The 22,694-nt window shown below is 38.9% G+C and overlaps 1 protein-coding gene across 2 annotated transcripts in view; it reads left to right on the top strand.

Moving 5' to 3' along the window:
* Positions 1–22,694, top strand: part of KCNQ5 (potassium voltage-gated channel subfamily Q member 5) — a 291,673-nt gene that overhangs the window by 263,022 nt on the left and 5,957 nt on the right. For both annotated transcript variants that reach the window (XM_082758048.1, XM_082758047.1), the window contains 4 exons: positions 2,495–2,715; positions 14,638–14,746; positions 21,499–21,630; positions 22,504–22,630. In XM_082758048.1, coding sequence (XP_082614174.1) covers positions 2,495–2,715; positions 14,638–14,746; positions 21,499–21,630; positions 22,504–22,630 — 589 coding nt within the window. The remainder of the gene's footprint in view (positions 1–2,494; positions 2,716–14,637; positions 14,747–21,498; positions 21,631–22,503; positions 22,631–22,694) is intronic.

Raw genomic sequence — 22,694 nt, 5'->3', positions numbered from 1 at the left:
TTCAGGTTAAGTAGCAATTGTGTGCGGTTCAGTTTTTATAAATGAAATAACCTTGTGTACAAAACATTTAAAGGCAGACATTGCTTACATTAGAACAAATTAATTAACATGTGCTTTTTTTCATTTTTCTATTTTAATTTTCAGTTTGCAGCTGCTGAGATTATAAAAAAAAAAAAAAAATGGTCCATGCTGATCTTTTTTATGTCTAGATTATCAATTTTCCTTTCATTTTAATTGATGTAAGGGGAAGAGAGCTGTCCAGAAAGTTTTTCCTTTTAACATTTGTCAAAAAAATATATAATTTGATTTAATTTTCAATATCAAATATAATTTGAGCCATAAGAAGAGTAAAAAAAAGCACAGGGGACACATGCATAGAAATAATACCTATAATAAGAAGTCCATTTTGAGTCTGTTTCTCATGCTGGATAGTATGACAATGCAATAATGTGGCTAATAAATATTTTCCAGCTTATACTTTCATTAAGTAGTACAATGCAAATGATTCCTGAGCTGAAATACAATTCAGCCTTGAAAAGTAATTTTTATTGAAAATTAAATTTTAGAAATCTCTTCTCTTTCAAACAATAGGTTCTGTAGGAATTTTGTACTGAGCATGCAACAGCATATAGCACTGCAGGTGTGGGTAACAATTTTCAGTGTAAGTAGATGTCATTTCCAGCACCATCATGTGTTTATTTCAACAATTTCTTACTTTGGGCAAGGGAAGAAGGGGTTTGCATTCAGAAATTATAGAGAAGTTATTCTTTCAAGTGATTTACCATGCCATATAGAAATATATTTATCTAGTAATCTTCCTATTTATGCACTTATTTTTTTAGCATTCTTGAAACTTATTTGTAGCTTCCTAGCATGTGCTTTTGCCTGCTACAGATTGCATCCTTTCTGCTCTCATTGATGTTTGTATCCAGAATGAAATGCTATGCTATGCTATGCTATGCATGGACAAAGATATTTGATTATCTCAACATTTCACAGCCACAGAAGTTTATAATTACGTTCAATTTCATATAATTACATATTAACACTGTATTTTCAGAGTGCAGTTGGTTAAACATCTAAGAACCACACAGTACATTTTACCACCAGTTAATCAGCTGTAGAATTCATTTCTGCTGAAAACATATCTTATGGGTGTGCTGAAGTGCAAGGAATTTGAGGGTACTAGAGAGAGTTTTAACTTCAAGTACAGTTATAATTTGCGAGTAGACAGTCTTTGCTCTAGGTGTCTTAAAAGCATCCCCCCAAAGCCTATGCCAGTGCAGTAGGACTGCAAGACCATTAACAGCATACCCTGAGCAGCTACTGCTTTGCTCACTTCATCTCTCCCCTTGCAAGAACAGGACTGTTGATGAAGATGACCATTCCCTTGTACAGGTGATTGAACTTAACCTTGTAGATAATGCAAGGTCTCCAAAGCAGGTATAAGACTTCATTTATATTTTTCCTTTGTGCATTCTGCTTCAGAAAGCAACAGACAAGAGCAAGGCTAAATAATGGAAAAGCATAAGCATATAGTTAGGGTGACCTCAGCATGTTCATCATGCGTGTTTGAGCATGGACAAAGGTCATTTGAGCACTGAGAAACTGTACATGTCCCACATTTGGCTGATATGGGAGGGAAAGTTATAAGCACAGAAGGGAAAACACAGCTTACTCTTGACCGTTTATAAGGCCACAGGGCCACCTTTGGTCCAGCAGTCACAGCCATGACCTTGGTTGGGCTGTGGTGGCTGTCCTAAAATGCCTTTAGGTGCCAGTAGCACCTGCAGGTAACAAGCTCCCAGCAATGACTTTAGTGAGCACACAGGGAAACATTACACTTCCATTCATCTGTCATCGCACTTTTTCATGGATGTTTTGTTAATTTTGGTTCTGTCCTGTCCAAGTAAGTGCTTAACAAGGAATTCTGAACATGAGTGATCACTAACAATGCATATGAAATGTTGGAAGTGCCACATCTTGAAAAAGCATGAGTGCCCTAACCGTATTCTTGCCTGATTTAAAAATAAATAAATAAATAAATAAAATTAAATACATGGCATGCAGTAATAATAGAGTACATTTTGCTGTTGTTTATCTGAAGAGATGGTCAGAAATGCACTGAGCTGGGCTGACTAACAAGGAAATAAGCTTATTTAAAATGCAAGGAATAAAAAATATATATATACTAGAGATTAATCCATAATAATTGGGTTAAATTTGTTTGATTTTTTGTTGTTGTTAAATTTAATTTCCTGTACAAGGTTATTCTGTACTGTAAGGTAGACCATTACTGATAATGCCTCCATCAAAAAACAATTACTTCAAATCAGTTTCATTCCCAAATGATATATATTCAATGTAAATAGAAGTGTATAAGAAACAGATTTATGTTATTAAGAATTTTTAGAAAATATTTTCAATTATCTTATGAAATGAAAGAAATGGAGTGGAGGAACTATGAAATAAAGCCCATTTCTCTTCTTCACAGTCAAAAGTTGAGTTTCAAAGAGCGGGTCCGGATGGCCAGCCCACGGGGTCAGAGCATAAAGAACAGGCAGTCTTCAGTGGGAGACCGCCGGTCCCCCAGCGCCGACATCGCCACGGAGGGCAGCCCCACCAAAGTGCAGAAGAGCTGGAGCTTCAACGACCGAACCCGCTTCAGGCCCTCACTACGGCTGAAAAGCTCGCAGCCCAAACCTGTGGTGGACGGTAGGAGTTTGTCATGCCCCCTTTTTCCACAGTGTGTTCTTCCCAACCTGCTCACACGCCTGTGCTGTGAATGCGACGCATATCGGTAAAGCAGGAAGAATCTTTATTTTAGGGCAGTTACCAAAACCTATTTCCAGAAAGAGATGTGCTAGTAGGAGCTTTAAGTTTTACTCCTTACCTTTGGGGGATTGTATCAGGTATGGGGAGGTAAGTGGCTTTAGCAAACAACACAAGTGTTAACAGCTTTTATGTATTGCCCTCTGAAGGGTATTTTTGATGTGGGAAGGAACATAGCCTTCCCCGAACACTGCCTCACCAGGGAAATGGATGCTGCCCCTCTCTGCTCTCCCACCTAGAGAGGTCCTCTCTGGCATCAAAACAGCCACCTCTGAGTCAAAGATCCTCATCTATAGAAACTTACCAAAATGAGGACAGTGATACCCCTAACCAGGGAGCACTGCTCTAGCAGGCAGTAGCCAAGGGTGTCAGATGAGCTCACATTTTGTAGAAATGGGTCCTGCACTGAAAGATGTCTTCACAAAGCTCTGGGTGCTACCACTCTCCCAGCAGATCTGAGTTTCTACATTGACGTTTTTCCCAGCTTACAAATGTTTTGTTCTTTCCTGTGGGACCCCCAGGCAGAAAATACAAGAAAACTGACTGGCTATGACAGGAGGCAGTGGTGCTGACTGTACGGGAAAGGTACAATGTAAATCAGCTGATCAAAGAGATGTAAATGTAAACTCTTTGTACAATGGCAATCCCACATGTTATGCCTAACAACTGTGGTAGAACTATTCAGATGGGAGTGTAATTTCACTGCCCACTTCCCTTTTGGAGCACATGTTATCACAGACACGTAGGTTGCAAAATGTCCACTGAACTGAAATGCCCCATCCCTCAGCTGAGAATGTCCCGCACGACACATCTCTTCAGGAAAAGCCTGGGTAAATAAACATTTCCTGGAGGGCAAACAAGACAAACTTACAGTGTTTGCTAAGGTCATCACTCCAGGCAAGCCCTCCCCCGTGGAGAGCTCTCAGATGCACAAATCCTGAATTTGGCTGACTTACACTGAGCTACTGGGGTGTACCAGGCACCACTCGATGTCCAGGCTGTATTCCAGGTTGTTTGCCACCCCCTGCTACTTTCTGGGGCATGGGCCCTGGCTCCTGTCCCACAGAAGCCACCTCACCTGGGGTGTGTGATGTGATGCCTGCCTGGGTCTGACTCTGATGTGGAGCAGGGATGAGGCCACTTGCTCAGAAATGGGAAGTGAGAAATGCTCTAAGTACCAGAGTGAGGTTCAAGATACCGTTTCTAAATGTAGGCTTCCTACGTAATCAGCAGTATAGTGCAAGTATCTCCCAAAATACAAGCCAGAAGTGATTTCATAGGTTAAACCCCCATAACTTGCACTACGCCTGGAAGTGAACTAAGAAGAGAACAATCTGTTGAGCATTCTCTCAGGGTATCAGCGGCTCACTCCTGTTCCAGTCCCTCAGCCTGCACCTCACTCAAGTATCCATTTACTTTTTCATCAGCCCATTTGTCACAGAAACACTTCCTAAGTGTCGTCCTGTGGTTTGCCCTGTACAGGCTGTTGTTTATAGCAGTGATCTGCATGAAAGTTCACCTCTCCTATTGCCTCTGATGGAAAAGGTGGCATAAATGGCAACTTGGATACATCTGTAGATAAATGATACTAACAATAACAGAGACCTCACTGCCCTGCGTAAACCCTTATAGATCTTTCCACTCCTCAGGGTGAGCCCAAGCTGTTTCCTTGTTAGCAGTTTCCAGCTACTTAGTCCACCCTTATGAACTAGGGCCAACAGATATGACCAATTTCTCATCCGTGGCAGAAGGAACAGTCTCCATTGTCTCCAGCTTTTAGGCAAATGCCAAGTTTCCACTCTGGGACCCTGTCCAGATACTTCTAGGAGTGCTATCGTCAGACTGATGTCCATTTTGCTCATTGCTGACAAACAGCTCCCTGCTACATTACCCAGTCCAATGAAGGAAAAGACAAGCACTACCAACCATGATGAATTCTCTTTTTTTTTTTTCTTTTTTTTTTCCATTTGTGTTACCTTTTTCATAGTCTGGTCCACTTTGACAGCTCAATGGAAAGGATCTGGACAGTACATAATTAGTTTAGAACATCTTGCATATTTTCACTGGATGAAAACATGATATTTGCAGCATTTTAGTAATATCTCTCAGTTGTCAGATCCTCCAGTTTCCTTCTGGAGGTATTCTTTGGCCAAAGGATCAATTATTTTGGTGTGCTAGCCAAACTAGAAGCCACCCATTTCTACATGGAAGTCTACATGGAAGTCTGGAAGGCTTAATACCCTTGAGCAGCTATTTTTTCTGGTGTTTCTTTTCTCTTTACACCATGTTTAAGGGGAAAAGATGTGACATTTGTCCCTTTTGACAGAGGCAATATGGTATAGGTTAACCAGTGCAGGGTCAAAAGATTATATCAGCATTCTAATGGAAAAACAGCCTGTCACTATGAACTTCACCTTTCCAAAGAGAAGACATTCAGATATTTGAAACAGGATCCCCAAGGAGCCTGGTCACAGCACCAGACTCTCAACAGCACTCAACAACACTCTCAGACGTATGGTTTAATTTTTAGGTAGTTCTGTGTGGAACCAGGAGCTGGACTCAGTCATCCTTTGGGGTCACTTCCAATTCAGATTATTCGATGATTCTATGATTTGCTTGACTTTTCTTTAGCTGTATGGACTTTGGAGTTGCAAATGATCTTCAGTTAGTGCAGATAGAGGAGGAGCTACCTCTTTATGAAGGTGAAGCATACTGAACGCCACAAAAATAAAACAAAGGAGCAAATGCATGAGTAGAAGGTTCAGAAAGAAAGTGAAATTGTGAACATGTGAGAGTGATCTATGGCAGATAGTTAAAGGAGAGATTTTGCAGGATTGACTGAGTTCACCCTCATAAAGGACATGGTTGGAATCTGGGCCAAATCAATCAGAAGGAGACTGCTAGAAAAACTAAACATGAGCAGCTAGGAACTATCATGTAAAGGAAGGTTTCTAATTCAGACAGGAGCTTACAGAGGTAGCTAATAGGTTCACATGAGTGAAAATGTACTAGCCTTCCACTTAGGCTACACATTAACAAAAGCTTACAAACACCCCCCTGCTGCATATTAAAACCCCTGAAGGAGGGTTTCTTGTCAGAAAGCAGAACACTTCAGCTGGCCAAAGGTACCTCCCGAAAGGATTTTGGCATAGCAGTCTTAGAGCAGCACGACCAAAACTGTTGCACAAATGCCTTTATTTATGGGTAGCGACAGTCCTCTGAAACTGCCTATAAACCATTTATTGCTCTTGCCAAAGTGGGCCTGGCAACTGCAGCAATTATTTCAGCTACATATGTGCATTTGCAAATTGAATCCAAACCTGAGAGAGCTTTGATGGCTGGAGAGAGCTTTGGTGGCATGGCTGCAGACACTCTGGAGCATTTAACAACAGTGCAAGGGAGCTAAATTGAAAATTAAGACTTATGTAATCTGATTTTAAAAATATGCCCAGTCTCCAGTGAAATGTGCCTTGCAGCTGCCAGAACTCTTGTTGAAGATGAGACCTGCAAAAATTAATTAAGGTGCCAGGATGCTGTATTTCCAGACCCTGTTATCAGTTTAGAAGGGACTTATCGCTACCAAGCAGATCTCATGGAAGTCTTCGCCACTCAACCTCCAAAGGCTTCAGGAATGGTAAATAGTCAAGTTTTACAAAGTGTGAACTGAAAAGGATATGAGACACATCTGAGAATATTTTACCAAATGGTGAAGGGATAAGAAATTGTGTTGTTTATAGGGTCATGCCAAAAGAAGTCTTCCCAAAAGAAGGTGCTTGAATCACTGGTGGCTGTTCAGCTTGTGCACAGGTGCTGGCTGAGCCCTAAGCTGCACAAGGTGGGACACACTCCTGTCCCCATGTCCTCCTCGCACAGCTTGTGTCCCTGCCCACCTGAAACAGGGACCCTACAGCCAAGCTGCCCACGGGGAACAAATGGCCTCAGGCACATGAGTGGTGGCCGGTCACTGCTGCGGGCAACACCCGCTGTGCCAAGCAATTAAATAATCGGGCTTTTTTCTGCTTGCTTCTTTTTGTGAGGAACAGCACCTGCTGAAATACTGCTCCAGTCTTGCATGGCCACAGCTTTAGTAACGAGTTGATGTTGTGCTGGGCATGCAGTCCTCAGGCAGGGACAGAAATGCCCTGCTGCACTTGAACACGACTGCCCCATGCTTCTAAGCCTCTGCATGAGTTATTGTGCATTTGCTGTAACCTAGAGATGTTGTGTGGCTTTTTGAATAAAACATCAAAAGCGTTCAGCACTGGAGATATTACAAACATATTTCATTTGATTAATTAAAAAGAACTCTCTAAGGAAATATTTGATTTCTGCAGCATCCCTGAACATTATAAGCTCACATGACCTCTGGCCTTTCATTCCCTACAGAGTATTTGCTCAAAATCCTCAGGGTAGAGTATATTACAAGAGCCATGGAAAGAATGCAACTGTGCATTTCAGCCCCTGTGTCCTCAGTTACTACCATGTAATTTATGTATTGCAAAAATGACAGGTTTTCCTTTCAGCAGCACAAACATCTTGACCTCATAGATGGTTCACTTGAAGTGGCAAAGGTCCTTAGTTTACTTGCTTTTGGATCTTGTTTAGCTTAAATTTGCTGATTCAAAATGAAGCTGTGTGATGTCAAAACAAAGCTGCTCAATTTGTACAACCCAATGCAATGGGACTAAATGACATTTTATTAGCAATCTATCAATTTGTGCTGGACAATAGATTTATTTTTCTTGTGATGGTTTAACTCAATGATAGAGCTCTCATTTAGTACAGTTGTAACTAGTAACGAATTAGAAAGATCTTAAAAAATAATCTCACATTCTGATCTGAGCTCTGAGTCATTTTTGTGTGTGTGTGTGAATAAGTATGGTCCATCAGTTTTGAAGAGTTATTTTATTTTATTCCAACTAAAGTTCTGTCCATATGAGTCTATAATTTAGACTCCCTCTTTATCATATAAGTAACATCATAACTAACCTGCCATACACCTTCGCTAACTGAACTGAGTGCTTAAGTGTGGTCAGGATTAGCAAGTGGTGATTAGCCTGCTCAGTTCAGGGAGGGAAAGCAGCAGATCACCATGCAAAAGTATTATTTGCATGCATTTCAGGTAACTTCATCTGTAGCGAAGAGTAAATAAATGAGTTGAGAGGATACTCATAAAACTTTCCAACCACTGTGTAACCTTCTTCCACCAAACCTGAAATATTTGAGGAATGTTTTTATTGTTATAATGTGTTATTGTAGAAATCTTTCACGACTTTTTAAAATGCAGGAATCTCTCATGGCTAGCAAAATCTAAAGCTGGCATCCTCATCTCTCCCTTTCCTTACATCTACCATCTCCTGCAAACAGCAGAACCAGGATGTAGGACCTGTGTTAGGTCCTCTGGACTATTGAAGAGTGTATCAACTGACACGCAACAAGGATATGCAAAGAGACAGCCAACTAGGCATGACATTTATCTCATTATTTCACAGCTCTATATCTTATCATATATACTTGCAACTTCTTTTACAGATATAACTTATTGTGTGTAGTGTACACAGAATAACAGAGCTGTGTGTCTATAAGTACACTAAAATTGTGTGTATATGTAAGAAAAATTGCTTTAGAATAACCTAACATTTTTCTTGCTCCTGTCATGTGGCCATCTAAACTTGCTGGCTAGCATGCTACTATTTATAATAAGATCAGCAATTTTAACTGCAGAATTATTTTGCATATAATGAATTGTTTTTAGAAAGTCTCCTGGTTTTTCATATCATCACTCAAAATGAAAAGGACTCCTTTTTAATTAAGTTGTGGGAGCTGTTCCATGAAATTTTGCCAGTGCAGAAAATTTTTGAGAAGTTAAATAATAACTAAAGATAGTTGAGAGTTAGCAGGGAACATTAGAATTTTAGATATTTGGAACTTGTATGCATTATTTTATGTTATTATCAGTTATCATATGATAACTGATATAAATTAGGCTTCTGACCTTAAAAATTGCACTTACAAATAAGGGAGACTATATAACTATACAAAGAATATGTAAAAAAAAAAGAAAAAAGGAAAAAAAAAAAGCCTCTCTGTCAATCCTATCTTCTGTTTTTGCCAAATCTGAGCTTTTTCAGAAATATTCATGCATATACAAAGTTTGCTGGGGATATCCTTTATACTGTTCTGCTTGTAAAGCAGAATTCAGAATTCTATTGAATTTCAGTTCTGATGTCCTTTTCTGCTCCCCATCCAGAAATCTTTGCCACTTTAAGGAGAAAAGAGGTCTCTTCCAACCTAGAAATTCTGTGATTCTGTGATTCTGAGAAAGGTATGGACTAAGCACATAGCACTACTGCACTCTACATAGATACCATGTAGGGTATCAGGTTCTGCACAAAGGAGAGGGAGTTCTTAAGAGCTGGTGCAGTGAGTATCTGCCTCTTCTTCAAGGAGGTATCAGTTTCAAATGTCTTCAAATTAATAATCTTTATTCTTTCTTTCTTAATTTTGCCACTTAAATACTTTTGCATACTTTGAGGGGTTTTTGTGTTATTTTCTAGACAAGTATTAAACAGTGAAAGTGAAGAGCACATCATGGAAGTTTACTTGTCCTGCCTCCTTCCTTCTTTTATGATTAGAAGAAAGTTTGCCCTTTTTTTTTTTTTTTTTTTCCCAGGGATCAAGGAAATAAATGCATGATTCACTCCCTTGGGCCTCCTTTTCTGGCCTTTGCTCTGGAAAGCATGTAAACATGTGCTGCTGTTTGGGGGAGCTTTGGGCATTCTTATCATTAAGTGTGTGATTAAGTTCCATCCCAATTAGTGTTGCTTTTTTCAGTTTCCTACACAGCTTAGCAAGCAATCATGGTAAAATAATTTATGTGAAGTCTTTACTGAAAGAGAGTCAGCTTGTTGATGTTTCAAAGCAAGGGAAATTTTGAAAGAGCATCACTTCTAGGAGTAGTGAAGGAAACTTGTATTCCTTCACTGGTGCAGAGATGAAAAGTTTCATGAAATACTTTAAGTTACTAAGCTGAGTTGCATTTTATTTTAATAAAGGGACATTGTGTGAACTGTATGAACATAAAACATGAAAGGGCTTGTACTTAGGATAATTTTTTGAGGGAAAATAGTAATTGAGATTTTGCAAAACATTCTGTGCATTATGACATTTATGGAAGTACTATAAAACATATACAGGATAACTCATTTTTTTTAGAGAATATGGGCTGAAAACTTATTTCTCCACAGCAAATGCTGAGGGTAAAGAAAGGTACTTCCCAGGCAGTGTGAAAGCGAGTGAAATGCACCGACTTTGCGAGCATCCTAGGCTTGAGCAAGGTGCTTCAACCATCTGACCTCTAGAGCTTCCTTCCAAGCTCAATGACTATGAATTGTTTGGACTTCAATTCCTGTGTTGAATTCAGGATTTCAAATGGCAGTTATAACTTATAGCTTGCTGTAACTCCGCACCTCTACAAATTAGGCCGCCATCTATTTTTCACCTTGAGTCATGCATTAAAATGAAAATTATTCAGAAATCTCTCTTAAATAAGTATGTGTTTTTTTTTTTTTTTAACCATGTTGAAACAAGGCCGTGATGTAACGTGAATAATTGAGGATCATCTGTGAACTGCCAGCTTTGGGCACCTATTTAGGTTTTGCCTTGTCTAAAAAGTGAGTACTTAAACTCAGCAGAATGGTGTAGATTACCCATACAAAGAGCTTGAGCTACCTCTTACAGAGTCAGAGGAAGACTGAAGTACTTCTGTAGGCTTCCAAAAACTAATCAAAGGGTCTATGTTGGGATCAATGTACCACTGACTATCATAGAATCTTTCAGGTTGGAAAAGACCTCTAAGATCATCTAGTCCAACCATTAACCTAGTACTAAAGTCCACCACTAAACCATGCTACTAAGTTCTAAATCTACACGTTTCTTGAAGACCTCCAAGGAAGATGACTCAAATGACACTACGATGGGAGTGCTTCCATAGGGCTATTCATGGTGCCTGCACATGCACTTACTAATGCTTGATTATTGTTGCTAGCATATGACAGTTCCCAGAAAACAAGTTAAAGAGTATAAAATGTTTTCTGTTCTGTTCAACAGGCACATAATTGTTTGAATGTTACTGACATCTAAAGCATGAAGCTATGAAGGTGATCAGAGCAGTGTCACAGTTTTTCCAATGTCAAAGCATGTTATTAAACAGAAAACATTTCTAAAAAAGGACACATGATGCTTACAGAAATAATAAATCATGCTTTGTGTGTAACTTCTGCACCGAGCCATATGAAATGGAGCTACAAACATATTTTTTTTTTTTTGCTGGTGACATATAATATTACAGAACAGTGTAATTCAGAGCAGTGTGATTTTTAGCCTATTCATGTAGGGTGATCATAACTAACTGGAGTTTGCAAGATGAATGCATAAATACTGTGATAAACTGGGAAATATCAAGATGATTTTAATGACTTGTGCATGCCTCTTTCTATTTGTTGGTAATTGCTTATTTGCTATGTGATTAAATTAAGGACTGCTCTTAAGGAAGAAGGAGGAAGAAATTAAAAAGTGGCAAAGACGAGACATTAGCCCAAAGTAAATAACGTCAAAGACTGTGAGATAATGGTGGCTGGCCAATGAGTTGTGAAATAAACACCAATTTAAACATTTATATTTTACAGATTGAAACTTATGATCAAAACACATCCTAAATTGTAAAGATGCTGGTATTAGAAAAGGAGAATTGTTTCTGGATTCTCCAACCAGCTGACAACCTTTCTTGCAGGGTTGTGTTTAAATTCTGTATATTAGGAGGCTCTCAGGCCATTGTCAAGACCAGATTCACAAGCTGCTCAAGCAACAGCTTTGGAAGGTCTGTTTAGAAGAGGCTCCTGGAGAGAAAGGTGGACCACTGCTGACCCCATAGTGGCTTGGCAAAGCCTGAGTTCATGCAGAGCAAGTGCTGCCCAGGGTTGCCTCTGGAGCCCACCTGGACCATCCATGGACACCTCGATGGAGAGCAGGAGACATGGCCAAGGAGTACAGGGATGGAAAAGGAAGCAGACACATGCAGGGCTAGCTGTGACCTAGCACTGAAAGGTCTACCTGCCCATTTAATGCCGGGTAGGAACCTCTCTGAGGATAGACAGCAGAACAGACTGGGGCTTGTCAGAGGCCACAGCTTAACCCCGTCTGGGAACTGGCAGTGCTCTTAACAGCTGGAGCCACCACAGAGGCCAAACTGGCCCCAACACAGCCCTGACCTCAGGGATGAACTTGAGAGGGACAGAAGCGATACAAGTACATCTCACCTCATAGCTATGTTGTACACAACATGAGCTTCCACTGGAAAAATTCATCAGAATGTGAACTTTGATTTCAGTGTCTTTTTAAGCTGGATTCTTATTTTCCAAATTCTTACTATGTATTTCCCAAAGTTTTTCCCAAGTCTGCTTAGTATTATACAGAAACATGAATGTTTCCCATATGAATCAAACAAGTTTTATAGCTTTTCGCAAGTTTTATTGACATGTGGTACTGAACGCCTGCTATAATGAGGGAAATTCATGTCAGTGGGAATATTAGAAAGAAAAAAATAAGGTGATTTATTAGGAGCAGTATCTCTTCTTAAAGCTGGCTTAAATTTATAAGAATTTTCCAGCGTCTGTCTAAAGATTTTGCTGATTTTGTATACACATGAGAGCAACATGAAACACTATAATTGCACCACACTGTTCTCAAAACAGTTCTGCAAAGATATGCTGCATTAAGGAGGCCCTTTTATTAATGACACTGTACTTGGCAAAGGACCCAGGAACCGTATCAGTGAGATAATCATTAGAAACATGTTTATTTTAAACTTTCAAGCTGGAGTCTCCTTTTTCACTGGGGTTACATAGCTGTAGCTCTTCTGACCTAAGCAAAATTATTCCTAATTTACACCAGCATAACTGAGTAGGTTCAAACCTTAGAGAGCCACTGAAAATACCAGTAGCATAGAAAAACTTTATTTTTCATATGGCATTTAGAAATGAGCAGGGATATTTCAGCTCTGGGAGAAGTAACTGGAGAGGCTAATCAGACTTAACACCTGGAAAGTTAGTGCCATATACCCAGCAACTTTGGAGATGGGATTTTAAGTAGTGTGTATACTTAAAAAACTAATTGCATAATTTATTTTAGTTAATTACATGTTTTGGACAGGGATACAAATATTAGGCATGACAGGTGGAGAGACATATACATTTTATCTGTAGGATAAACAGAGTCAGTAGGAAAGCTTTTGAAACAGTGCCAGTAAACATCATTGTAGGCTTGACTTGCAACAACAGCAAGGAAGGGAAAATTCCAGTTTTGTATGCAAATCTCATTTTTACAATTAAGGTTCCATTTGATTGTTCAGTATGTGTAATTGAGGACATTATTAACTCGGCTGTAAACCATCTCTTTATATTGTGTTAAGTTGATGTGTTAACGATAAAATTTTGTGCTCTTCGCAGCTACAGTAGCTGTTCCTCATGGATGTACCAGTTCAGCAACAGTCAAAAAAGAAAAGATATTCTAGAGGGTAACGAACTAGCCAAAGTTCTGGTTTGCCACAGATACATGGCCTTAACCAAGCCACTTACTGAGTATATCTCACTTTCTTTCTGTTCAAAACTACACACTGACCCTTGAAAGCTCTAAGTTTTGTCAAGGGTAGTTTTAGTTCATGAGTCATGGGAAGCATAAAAGTGATCTTTGTTGTCTTTTCCTGTCAGAACAGTGCCAACCATGAGGCTACAGCAATGTAAGATTAAGGTCTTATAAGGAATTAAAAAATGACACAACTTTATTTTCCAGTTCCTGTCCAAAACTGGCCTTTAAACTAATGAGCTTTAAATTTTAAGGGCTCTTTAAACATTTTAGGTCATGACTTGCAAAGTCATACCTCATCAAAACAAATTATTATGGCCAAAAATTAAATCTGTGAAGACAATACAGTAATACCAGTTCCTGAATGTGCAGCCTAGTACAATGTTGTTTATTATAAGATAGTATTCCTAGTAGATTTAAAAGGTGACATGCATCCTTCCATGATTTCTTTGTGTACTGAGATAAACTGGGCCCTTCTGAGATTTCCGGTTTATTCACAAATGGTAATCCTGCAGAGGCGATATTAGGAAAGTATAGAGGATCCATTTTTTTATTGAGCTCATTCACTTGAGCTCTTATTGCAAAGACTCCAATGTCTACATGGCTGTGAAGTTTAAGGAGGCAATAGATCCATGTTGCTGTCATTCTCTATTCATTTCTGGCAAAAAGGTGCTTCATTTATCTTTACCTGGAAGGAAATGTTGGATCATTCTACAGACTCCTTAGTCTTCTGGACTTTTTCTTTGTTTTAAAAGTCAGGTTCATTGATGGTGGTAAAAAATATAACAATTTAATATAACTGTAGTGGCTTTTGCCTCTGCCATTTACATCTGCTAGCTCACTGCTTTTCCTTAAGACAGTGAATGTGATGAAAAACAGTGAGATGTCAGGATGAGACATACCGGAACTACACTATTCATTTGTATGAAAAATAACAGGGCTTTCTTACCCTCTAACTTTTACCATTTTCAGTGGGGACTACCCAGTCATTTTATGACACAAGCCTCAACACAAACAAGTGCATCATACGGCTCATAAACTGATGAATCTCTCTTACTTGATTTGTAGTCCCTATTTTTCCAGAATCACTGTGCAGGCAGCTAGAAAACACTAAGGAAGGCATTTTTAAATGCTTGCTGTTTAATCCACTCTTGTATTTTGCAGCTGACACCAGCCTTGGAACAGATGACGTTTATGATGATAAAGGGTGCCAGTGTGATGTATCAGTAGAAGATCTCACCCCTGCTCTTAAAACTGTCATCAGAGCAATCAGGTGTGTAAAAAATACTGAGTGAATAAATATTTGAGATTCCTGTAATTAAGATACTAATTAAGTGCATGTCAATAAAATGGCAATTAGTTGAACTTATTATTATATTATTACATGGCTGTATTTGTCACATAACTAATGCTAATATGGTTTACTTATTCTTCCTTTTCATCTGTTTTTAGTTTTTTTTTAAACTGGAAATATTTCATCCATTCCATTATCAACTTTTCAATTTCTAAAAATATCACATGATTTGACTCAGAAAAGAAAGAGAATAATGAATGCTGGTTTCCAGTATATTTCCTGTAATCCAAAATATTGTATGGAATTTTGATGCAGTCTTACTGAATGTATATCTCCTTGCTTTGAAAAGTCACTTCCTTCAAAAGTTTGCATTTTTATTGCATTTCCATATTCCTGAAACTGTCGTCTGACTTTTACTGCAACTTTCTTCTGGTAACAGCAGGATAATTACATTCACTCAATTGTGCAAAACCTTGCCTGCCACTATCCATTGAACTAAATATAACCCCGATGATTTAAGACTAATAGTTTCCTTCTTTTCCAAGAAAGTAGCAAACTGCATTGAAACTTATAAAATTACCAGTATTGAAAGCTTAAATTTAGCATTCAGCCTCCTGAGGCTGCCAAGGCTCTTAATCTTACTGAATATTTTGCAGCATAAGTCCTGACAGGCAAAATTCCCACCATAGGAGTAAGTCGAGAAGCAAACAGAGCTCGGTCATCCCCTCTGTGACAACAGCAAGCCTGATGCTCACGCTGGGGGATGACTATATCACAGTTGCATCAGTGCTCCGGCATGCCTCTTCAGCAGGCAGGCAGCAGCCACAGGGGATTTCTGCAAAAATCTATTGAAAGATGACATTTTCCTAAAGGGGCATTCTTCGCCTTACTTCTCCCAGTGCTATGGGAAGAATGAACTCGAGCTCTTTATCAATTAATTTCATACAGTGATAACCTACAGGCTACCTGTATTTCTTTCTCCTTTTTCCACTGATTGCCATTGTAGACAGATAACTAGCAAGGCAGTTTCTAATTCTCTCCTACAAGCCAAGGCAGCTTGACAGATCACTTGCAGATGTCTGTTCCTGCTGTCTTTCCGACCTGCCTGGAAATGACCTCCCAAGACGTGTCAGATACCAGGCCAATGCCCACAGCCACTGCGACAGGCTACTTAAATGTCACCACTGTGAACAACCTCTTGTCAGCAGCATTGCAACAGCTGACAGAAATCCTTATACACTGTGGACATCCAGCTACAAGGCAGACCTGTTCCTTTGAATGGAAAATGCTCAAATTAGGAACAATCAGCATAATCTGTTGGCTCTGGTTGCCAAAGATCCTTGTCTGTGATGCTGCATTTTAAACAGACTGGTTGACTCTGGGCTCCAAATGCGCCTTGCCACTGTATCAGCAAGCGGTGCCAATGGCCATCTCATCCTTAACACTGTCCAAATTCCTTGATGTTTTAATACAGACTAAATTAAGGGAGCTTATTCATAAAGACACCACTGGACTGATTGTTCAATGCACCACCTGTGTCTTTTTGCAGAATCACAGAATGGCTGAGGTTCAAAGAGACCTCTGGTTCACCTGGTCCAACCCCTGCTCAAGCAGGGGCACCTGGAACAAGTTTTTGGCTTTTTTTTTTTTTTTTTTTTTTTTTTTTTTTTTTTTTTTTGCTAATTATCGGCTCTAATGGAAAGGCACTGAATTTAAATGTCATCACTGGCAAACCTCCTCCATGGCGTCCTCCACGGAAAAGTTATAAGAAGAGCAAAGATGCAGAAGTCTGAATATTTCAGACTTGCACTATTCAACTGATAGAAGTAGACTTTTTAGATTACCTCCAAATTTTCTTTGTGTGCTTTGCTTACCAAAGAACAACTCATTTCACCACTGATGTTGAGAATACGAATTTTGCATTTCCACTTGCTATCTATCAATTAATCATGAATCTCTCCCATTTCCCCCTGCAAATGTTAGTGTTTAACTAGATTGTAAACAGTACATATATCTTTCTTCAGAAGCACACCTTTGTTTGATATCTGTGAAGCATAATATGCAATGATCTTCAGACTTCTGTTAAATGCTATACCTTAGTCTCCCAAATTCAAGAGACTGGAAATTCAGTTTGTCAGATAGCTGATACTCCTCTTTCTTATTACTCAGAGTGTCTGTTACCTGACTACACTGGGATCTATGCAAACATCTGAAGAAGGATCTGAGACACTGCATAGTAATCGTAGAGTTTCAAGATGATAACATCTGTCCATATGGAAACTTGGTCCTTCATTTTGAAGTTTGTTTTTAGCAACGGCTTAGAATTGCAAAGGAAACGGGGGAGGGTGGAGGCTGCTTTTCCTTTCGTGCTGCTATACAGGAGCAGATGAAGACAGAAGGTACTTGAATAGCTTCAGTAGAAATGATGCAAAAGGCCCTAAATGTAAGCACACACAGTTGAATCTGTTCCAGCTACACCACCTTGAAAAATCAGGACTCCCGAGCAGTCCTCCTGAAGGCTGGCTGTGCAGACATGCCCAGTAACCTTTCAAGCCACCAGCCTCCTTTCAAAGCCTCCAGCTGAGTCCTCCAGCCAAGTTTTCATGCTGCCCTCTCCGTCCTGTTTACTCCAAACTCTATGTCAGGACAGATCAGCTGAGGTAGTAAGGAAATTAAGGGAAAAACTGCAGTTCTTGCTAGTGGTATTTTTGTAGCACTGATCAGCTGGCCCCAGTCTTGCTGTGAACAAAAAACCATTAATATCCTGCAGTCTGAGCTCCTGGAGACTTGGATCTCCCCATTAGTTTACAATTATTTAGTTCACAAGTATAGAAGAGTGACTAATAGGACGAGGATACCTTGTTTCAATATATTATAACATCTCTGATCATTTTTTCATGGCAAGAAGCAGTAAACTCTGTAATACTCTCCACAACGGAAATGATGGTATTATTGTATTATTTATTTATGAAATAAAAAACCAAAGTTGAGAAGCATAAATAAATATGCAATAGGGAATAGCTGCAATGGCAAGAGGAACCTGCTGACCTAGGAGGTCTTTTCTCTCTTTAACACTAGTGATTGCATAGATATATTTTCATTTGTCTTTAATAGAAGATGATAGTAATAATAAATTTAGCTAAATATAACAAGACATGAGGATTCTTGAGGTGATAAGCTGTATAGTTGAATAATCATACATATTTAATAGCCAAAGAAGGAAAATATAATTTACTATTTTTGCTGAGTCTTAGAAATGTTTCTGCTACCCCTGTAGAAAATACTTTTAGCAGCCATTATGAACTTGTTCCATGGTGTTGAGTCAAAATCCTCTTTTAAATCCCAATGCTTTGTATACTTTCTGCTCAGATGGTTTTCAGAGTTTATGCAAGTGCCTTTGGCTACTATAGCACCATGCCTGGGAGCAAAGAATGTCTTTGGCTCCTAGGTGATGGGTTAGTACAGGTCAAGACTCCAGAGAGGAGACAGTATTGGCCCATCTGCCCTACACATAGTGGAATTAATTCTCCATCACTGTTGTCTATCTTGTCTCCTCTATATTGGATCCTCATTTCTTCTGCACATTGTAGTTTAGGATTATTCAGCAAGATAAGAGTAGAGAAATGGAAGAACCAGCACAACTAAATCTGTTTTCCTGTTGTGTAGTGAGTGAGCAAACAAGCTGTGGGTACCTCTTCTAGCTGTGGGCAGAACAACCTACCCAGATTTAATCTTTAAGGCAGGAACTAGGTATGAGTTTGCCTGAAATCCCAGTGCAACAATGCTCCATTTCTTCCTGAGATAGTGACAAGATTGACAAGATACGTGTTCAAAAAAATAACGTGGGTATGACAGGGCTGCATGGAGGGTTAGAGATGTTCTGACTCAGTGCCAGTCTCAGTGCACTAATGATAAGCGTAATACCTTGTAATGTTCTAACGGGCAACATGAATGGAAAATAAAATACAACAAGTGCAAAGAGAGGTATGAAACTTACACATTCAGAAAACACTGTAATTCTATATCAGTGCCGGTGCTTCATTTGACAGCAGTTAAATGAAATGGATACCACTTTTGGCTGCTAGGGGTCAGCTCAGACAAAAGTTGGTATCAGGCCTTTAACTTTCTAACAATTAACAGGGCATGTAAAGATTAGTGGACCTGTGTTTTAGGTGTTAACTGGTGAGGAACCATTTTGACATACCGGTCTAATTCAACACATAATAATTTTTTTCTGTTCTCCTCTGGATGCATCATGGAAAAATGGTGCTGCTCATGGCTAATCCTCACCAGAAAATTAGCACACGGTTGACTTGGGCAGGCTCCGACAGTGTATCTTCTACCACATTATATCTGAGTTATAAGAACAGCACATGCCACCGCAGCATGCAGCAATTTAAAAATAGAATTAATGTGTTTTATTTAAAAAAAAAAAAAAAAAAAATCATGAGAAGTACACGGTTTTGTTCTTCTGGGTTAATTCTTACTTTAAGATACTTATGTTCAGTCAGCGCTAGCAGTTAAGTACAGCCAGAAGCGACTCGTCTATTTTCTGATGAGTCTGGTTTGCCCCCGTGTGGTGTAACCAAAAAAGACATGTCAAGCTCTATCTTCTTTGCTTTCTCTATTCGCGCTGTTCGTGTTAAAGGCTAGGGGACATAAATAATTTGTGCTCATTTTACCTTTTTTGCACAGGTAGGTTACCCACACGTGTCTGCATAACTGAGCCTTTTGTTTTTATCGTACACCAGAACAAGTCACTTTGTATTCTAGAAGCACAAATGAAGGAGGCTCAAAAGCGTTTTATTCACAATTCAACTACTATTTTTGCATATGCTCGATATAGTTGTAATATTTTTTCCAAATGGGTGTTGAAACCTATAAATCTCAATTACTTGTTATTTCTAGATACTGAAAGACAACTGAGCTTCTAAAATTGAGAGTAAATAACTATGGAGAATAACTACAAAGCAGCTGCCAGGATCCATCACTGAAAGAGTTCACATTTTACGTTTCTTAATTAACTTACGGGCTTTTATAATGCCAGCTTTTTATAACACTTTTATTTTTCACAATTTATGTAAGATTATATGTATTTGAAGCAAAAAGAAGTAAGCAATGAGAGTCCGTTCCAAACACTGCTGAAGTTAATTTAGATGGCATCATGTGAGCTAATACCCAAAACAGAAATGGTATAGTTCTGCCTCATTGGGCTGCTTTCAGTTTGACTTCTGAACATTATGAAGAAACTGCCATGATAACCAAAAAGCTGTTATAGAGCTGCAAAGCAGTGATGAAGATTTTTGTGCACACTGACTAAGAAGCTTCTATGGCTGTTAATAAAATTAGTCTTCTGCCTCTTCTCTTGTAAAGTCACCTATTAGTGATATATTCAGTTGTCTTCACTTACCCTATTAATTCTCTGGCTCTGCTTTTCTAATAGAGTTTCATATTTTCACTTATATTAAGAGAATGAAGTAAAAAATTGTGATGACCTAAACAGAGAGAATAATAACAAAAGAACAATACTTTCTTGCATGTCAACTACATCATTTATTCTTCATAAGCTGAATAAAGAACTAGATTGCAGGAGATTGTCTGTGCAGCCAGACTGTTATGAACAGAACATCCTGGCATCATTTGACAGCTAAAAGGAAACAAAATCCATATCCCAGCTTCAGAGACCTTCAGATTACAAAAGACACCAAAAGCTATTAGTCTGTAGAACTGTCTCACAATGGAAAAGAGGAAAGTGCGTCATCATCCAACATATTTAAAACTTCATGGAGATCAGCCCTGAACTGTCAAGCTGATGGACTGCTCTTAACAGGCCTTTTCCATTTTAATTTCTATCATCAGAATCATAATTCAAGCTCTATACTAGTGACAAGCAATCTCATTTTTAATTGGAAGTTACCAGAATGGGAAATATCAACAACCTGAGCACTGTGGGAATAAATAGATATTATTTGAAAAAACATTTGTGTATAATACAGAAATCAGTAGAGGTTCACTATGCACTATTAAGCTGACTCTACATATCATGATGTCTGTCCTAACTATACAAAGTATGGTTTTCCTGATGTTCCACTAAACTATAACTATGGGACAGTGTTTTGGATTTGTTATCATTCATTCTCTTACAGCTACTAAATACGCAGCATAATGATCACTGCCATCTGCTCACTGTCATTTGCTTTCCAAATTTGTCTCTTCTATTATTTCAGATTTGCAATTTAATATCAAGCTTTTCATTCTAAGAAGAGCTACTCAGTGGGCATCACTTTTCCACAAAATTAGCATAGAAAACTTGTGAAAAGGTTACATTCCAAAAAAAAAAAAAAAAAAAAGGCCATCCATCAATGTTGAATATTTACTGTTATCCCATACATAATATTTTTTGCAGTACAATTCAATGTACAATTAAAAAAAAGAGCTAGCATAAAAAAGCAGAATAGGTGTATACTGATCAACTAAACACACTCTGCACTCTTTAAAATCATGCTATGTGATCTCTGTTACATAATAATTCAAAGGGATAGTACCACGTGTAAGTAATTATAAAATTTGTACTTATAAAAAGGATTTTTTGAAAGAATTCACTTGCCTGAGCTGTACTGAAACTATCTTCAATGTAAAAAGAAACTATCTGACATTACTTTGACAGTAGAATATATTGCATTGTTTTGCAACTGCTTTGAAGATTAATCTGCAAAATGCTTTTTCACCAGAATTATGAAATTTCACGTTGCAAAGAGAAAGTTCAAGGAAACACTTCGTCCATATGATGTCAAAGATGTCATTGAACAGTATTCAGCAGGCCATCTAGACATGTTATGCAGGATCAAGAGTCTACAGTCACGGTATGGAAACATTAAATTCTCTTCTGCATAAGCATCTTGTTATGCCATTCACTGTACAATGAGTATTAGCAACGTTTAACATTTTTGTGTTACATTTGGGCACAAATTGTCATCCATGCTTCAGCCCAGCTGTGTTCAGAACACAGCTGAGCCAGAAATTAAACTGTGTGTGAAAACAAACAAAACACCATGTATCTCATTTGTCCCCAGAAGATGGAAGCCTGAATGATCAAAAAGGTTATCCTTTATCTGGAAAGTTTATTCATAAAGAGGGAACTTAAGTCAGGAGGCTGCCAAAAGGATGAAGTCATCATTGTTAACTGCCTTTCTCCCACCCTACCCTTTCTTTTCACATGAAAGAAATCGGGAACTACATGTGAAGTACCGGGTCAGGGAGCGTCTTTTTATGTTCTCAGTTCCCAGCACTAACAAAACAACCATTGCATCATGTGTATTGCTGGCAGCATTGGGGCTTAGACTCCTGCTTAAGACTCAGTTCCCCTGGACTCAATGCTGATGCTCTGAAGGGAGACCTGAGGGTGGTCTCTGGTACGTCTGTTCCTCTCCAACACCAGGCTGTTGGGGAAGGCACCCGCTCTCTTGCCTCCCTGCAAGTCCAGCCCTGGCTCTTCCAGTTGAAGGCTAAATTCTGGCTCCCACTTAGTGCCAACATAAAAGAAAAGCTGTCTGTGATCTAATGTCTAAATGCTCAAAAGTCTCTCGTGTTTTTCCTGATTTTCTAATATAGTTACCTCCTTTCTCAGGTGCTTTTCTGAAGGACTGTGATTTTAATGTTTAATGTACGGATTGAGCAAACACTTCCAGATTATCACCATTTTGGGGGATCACAGTAGCTTTTAATTTCTCTTACAGTGTTGACCAAATTCTTGGGAAAGGACAGATCACAGCAGATAAAAGAAGCAGAGAAAAGAATACGGCAGAGAATGAGACAACTGATGACCTCAGCATGTTAGGGCGTGTAGTCAAGGTGGAAAAACAGGTAGAGTCTTCACCATCTTCTGTGACTGTGCTTTTGTCTTGCTCTGTTGCTTTGTCTATTTTAT

The sequence above is a fragment of the Aythya marila genome (genome assembly GCF_965140915.1).
Source record: "Aythya marila genome assembly, chromosome: 3".
Classification (NCBI taxonomy): domain Eukaryota; kingdom Metazoa; phylum Chordata; class Aves; order Anseriformes; family Anatidae; genus Aythya; species Aythya marila.
Note: the sequence above shows the minus strand (reverse complement) of the source record. Positions and strands in the feature narration are given on the sequence as shown.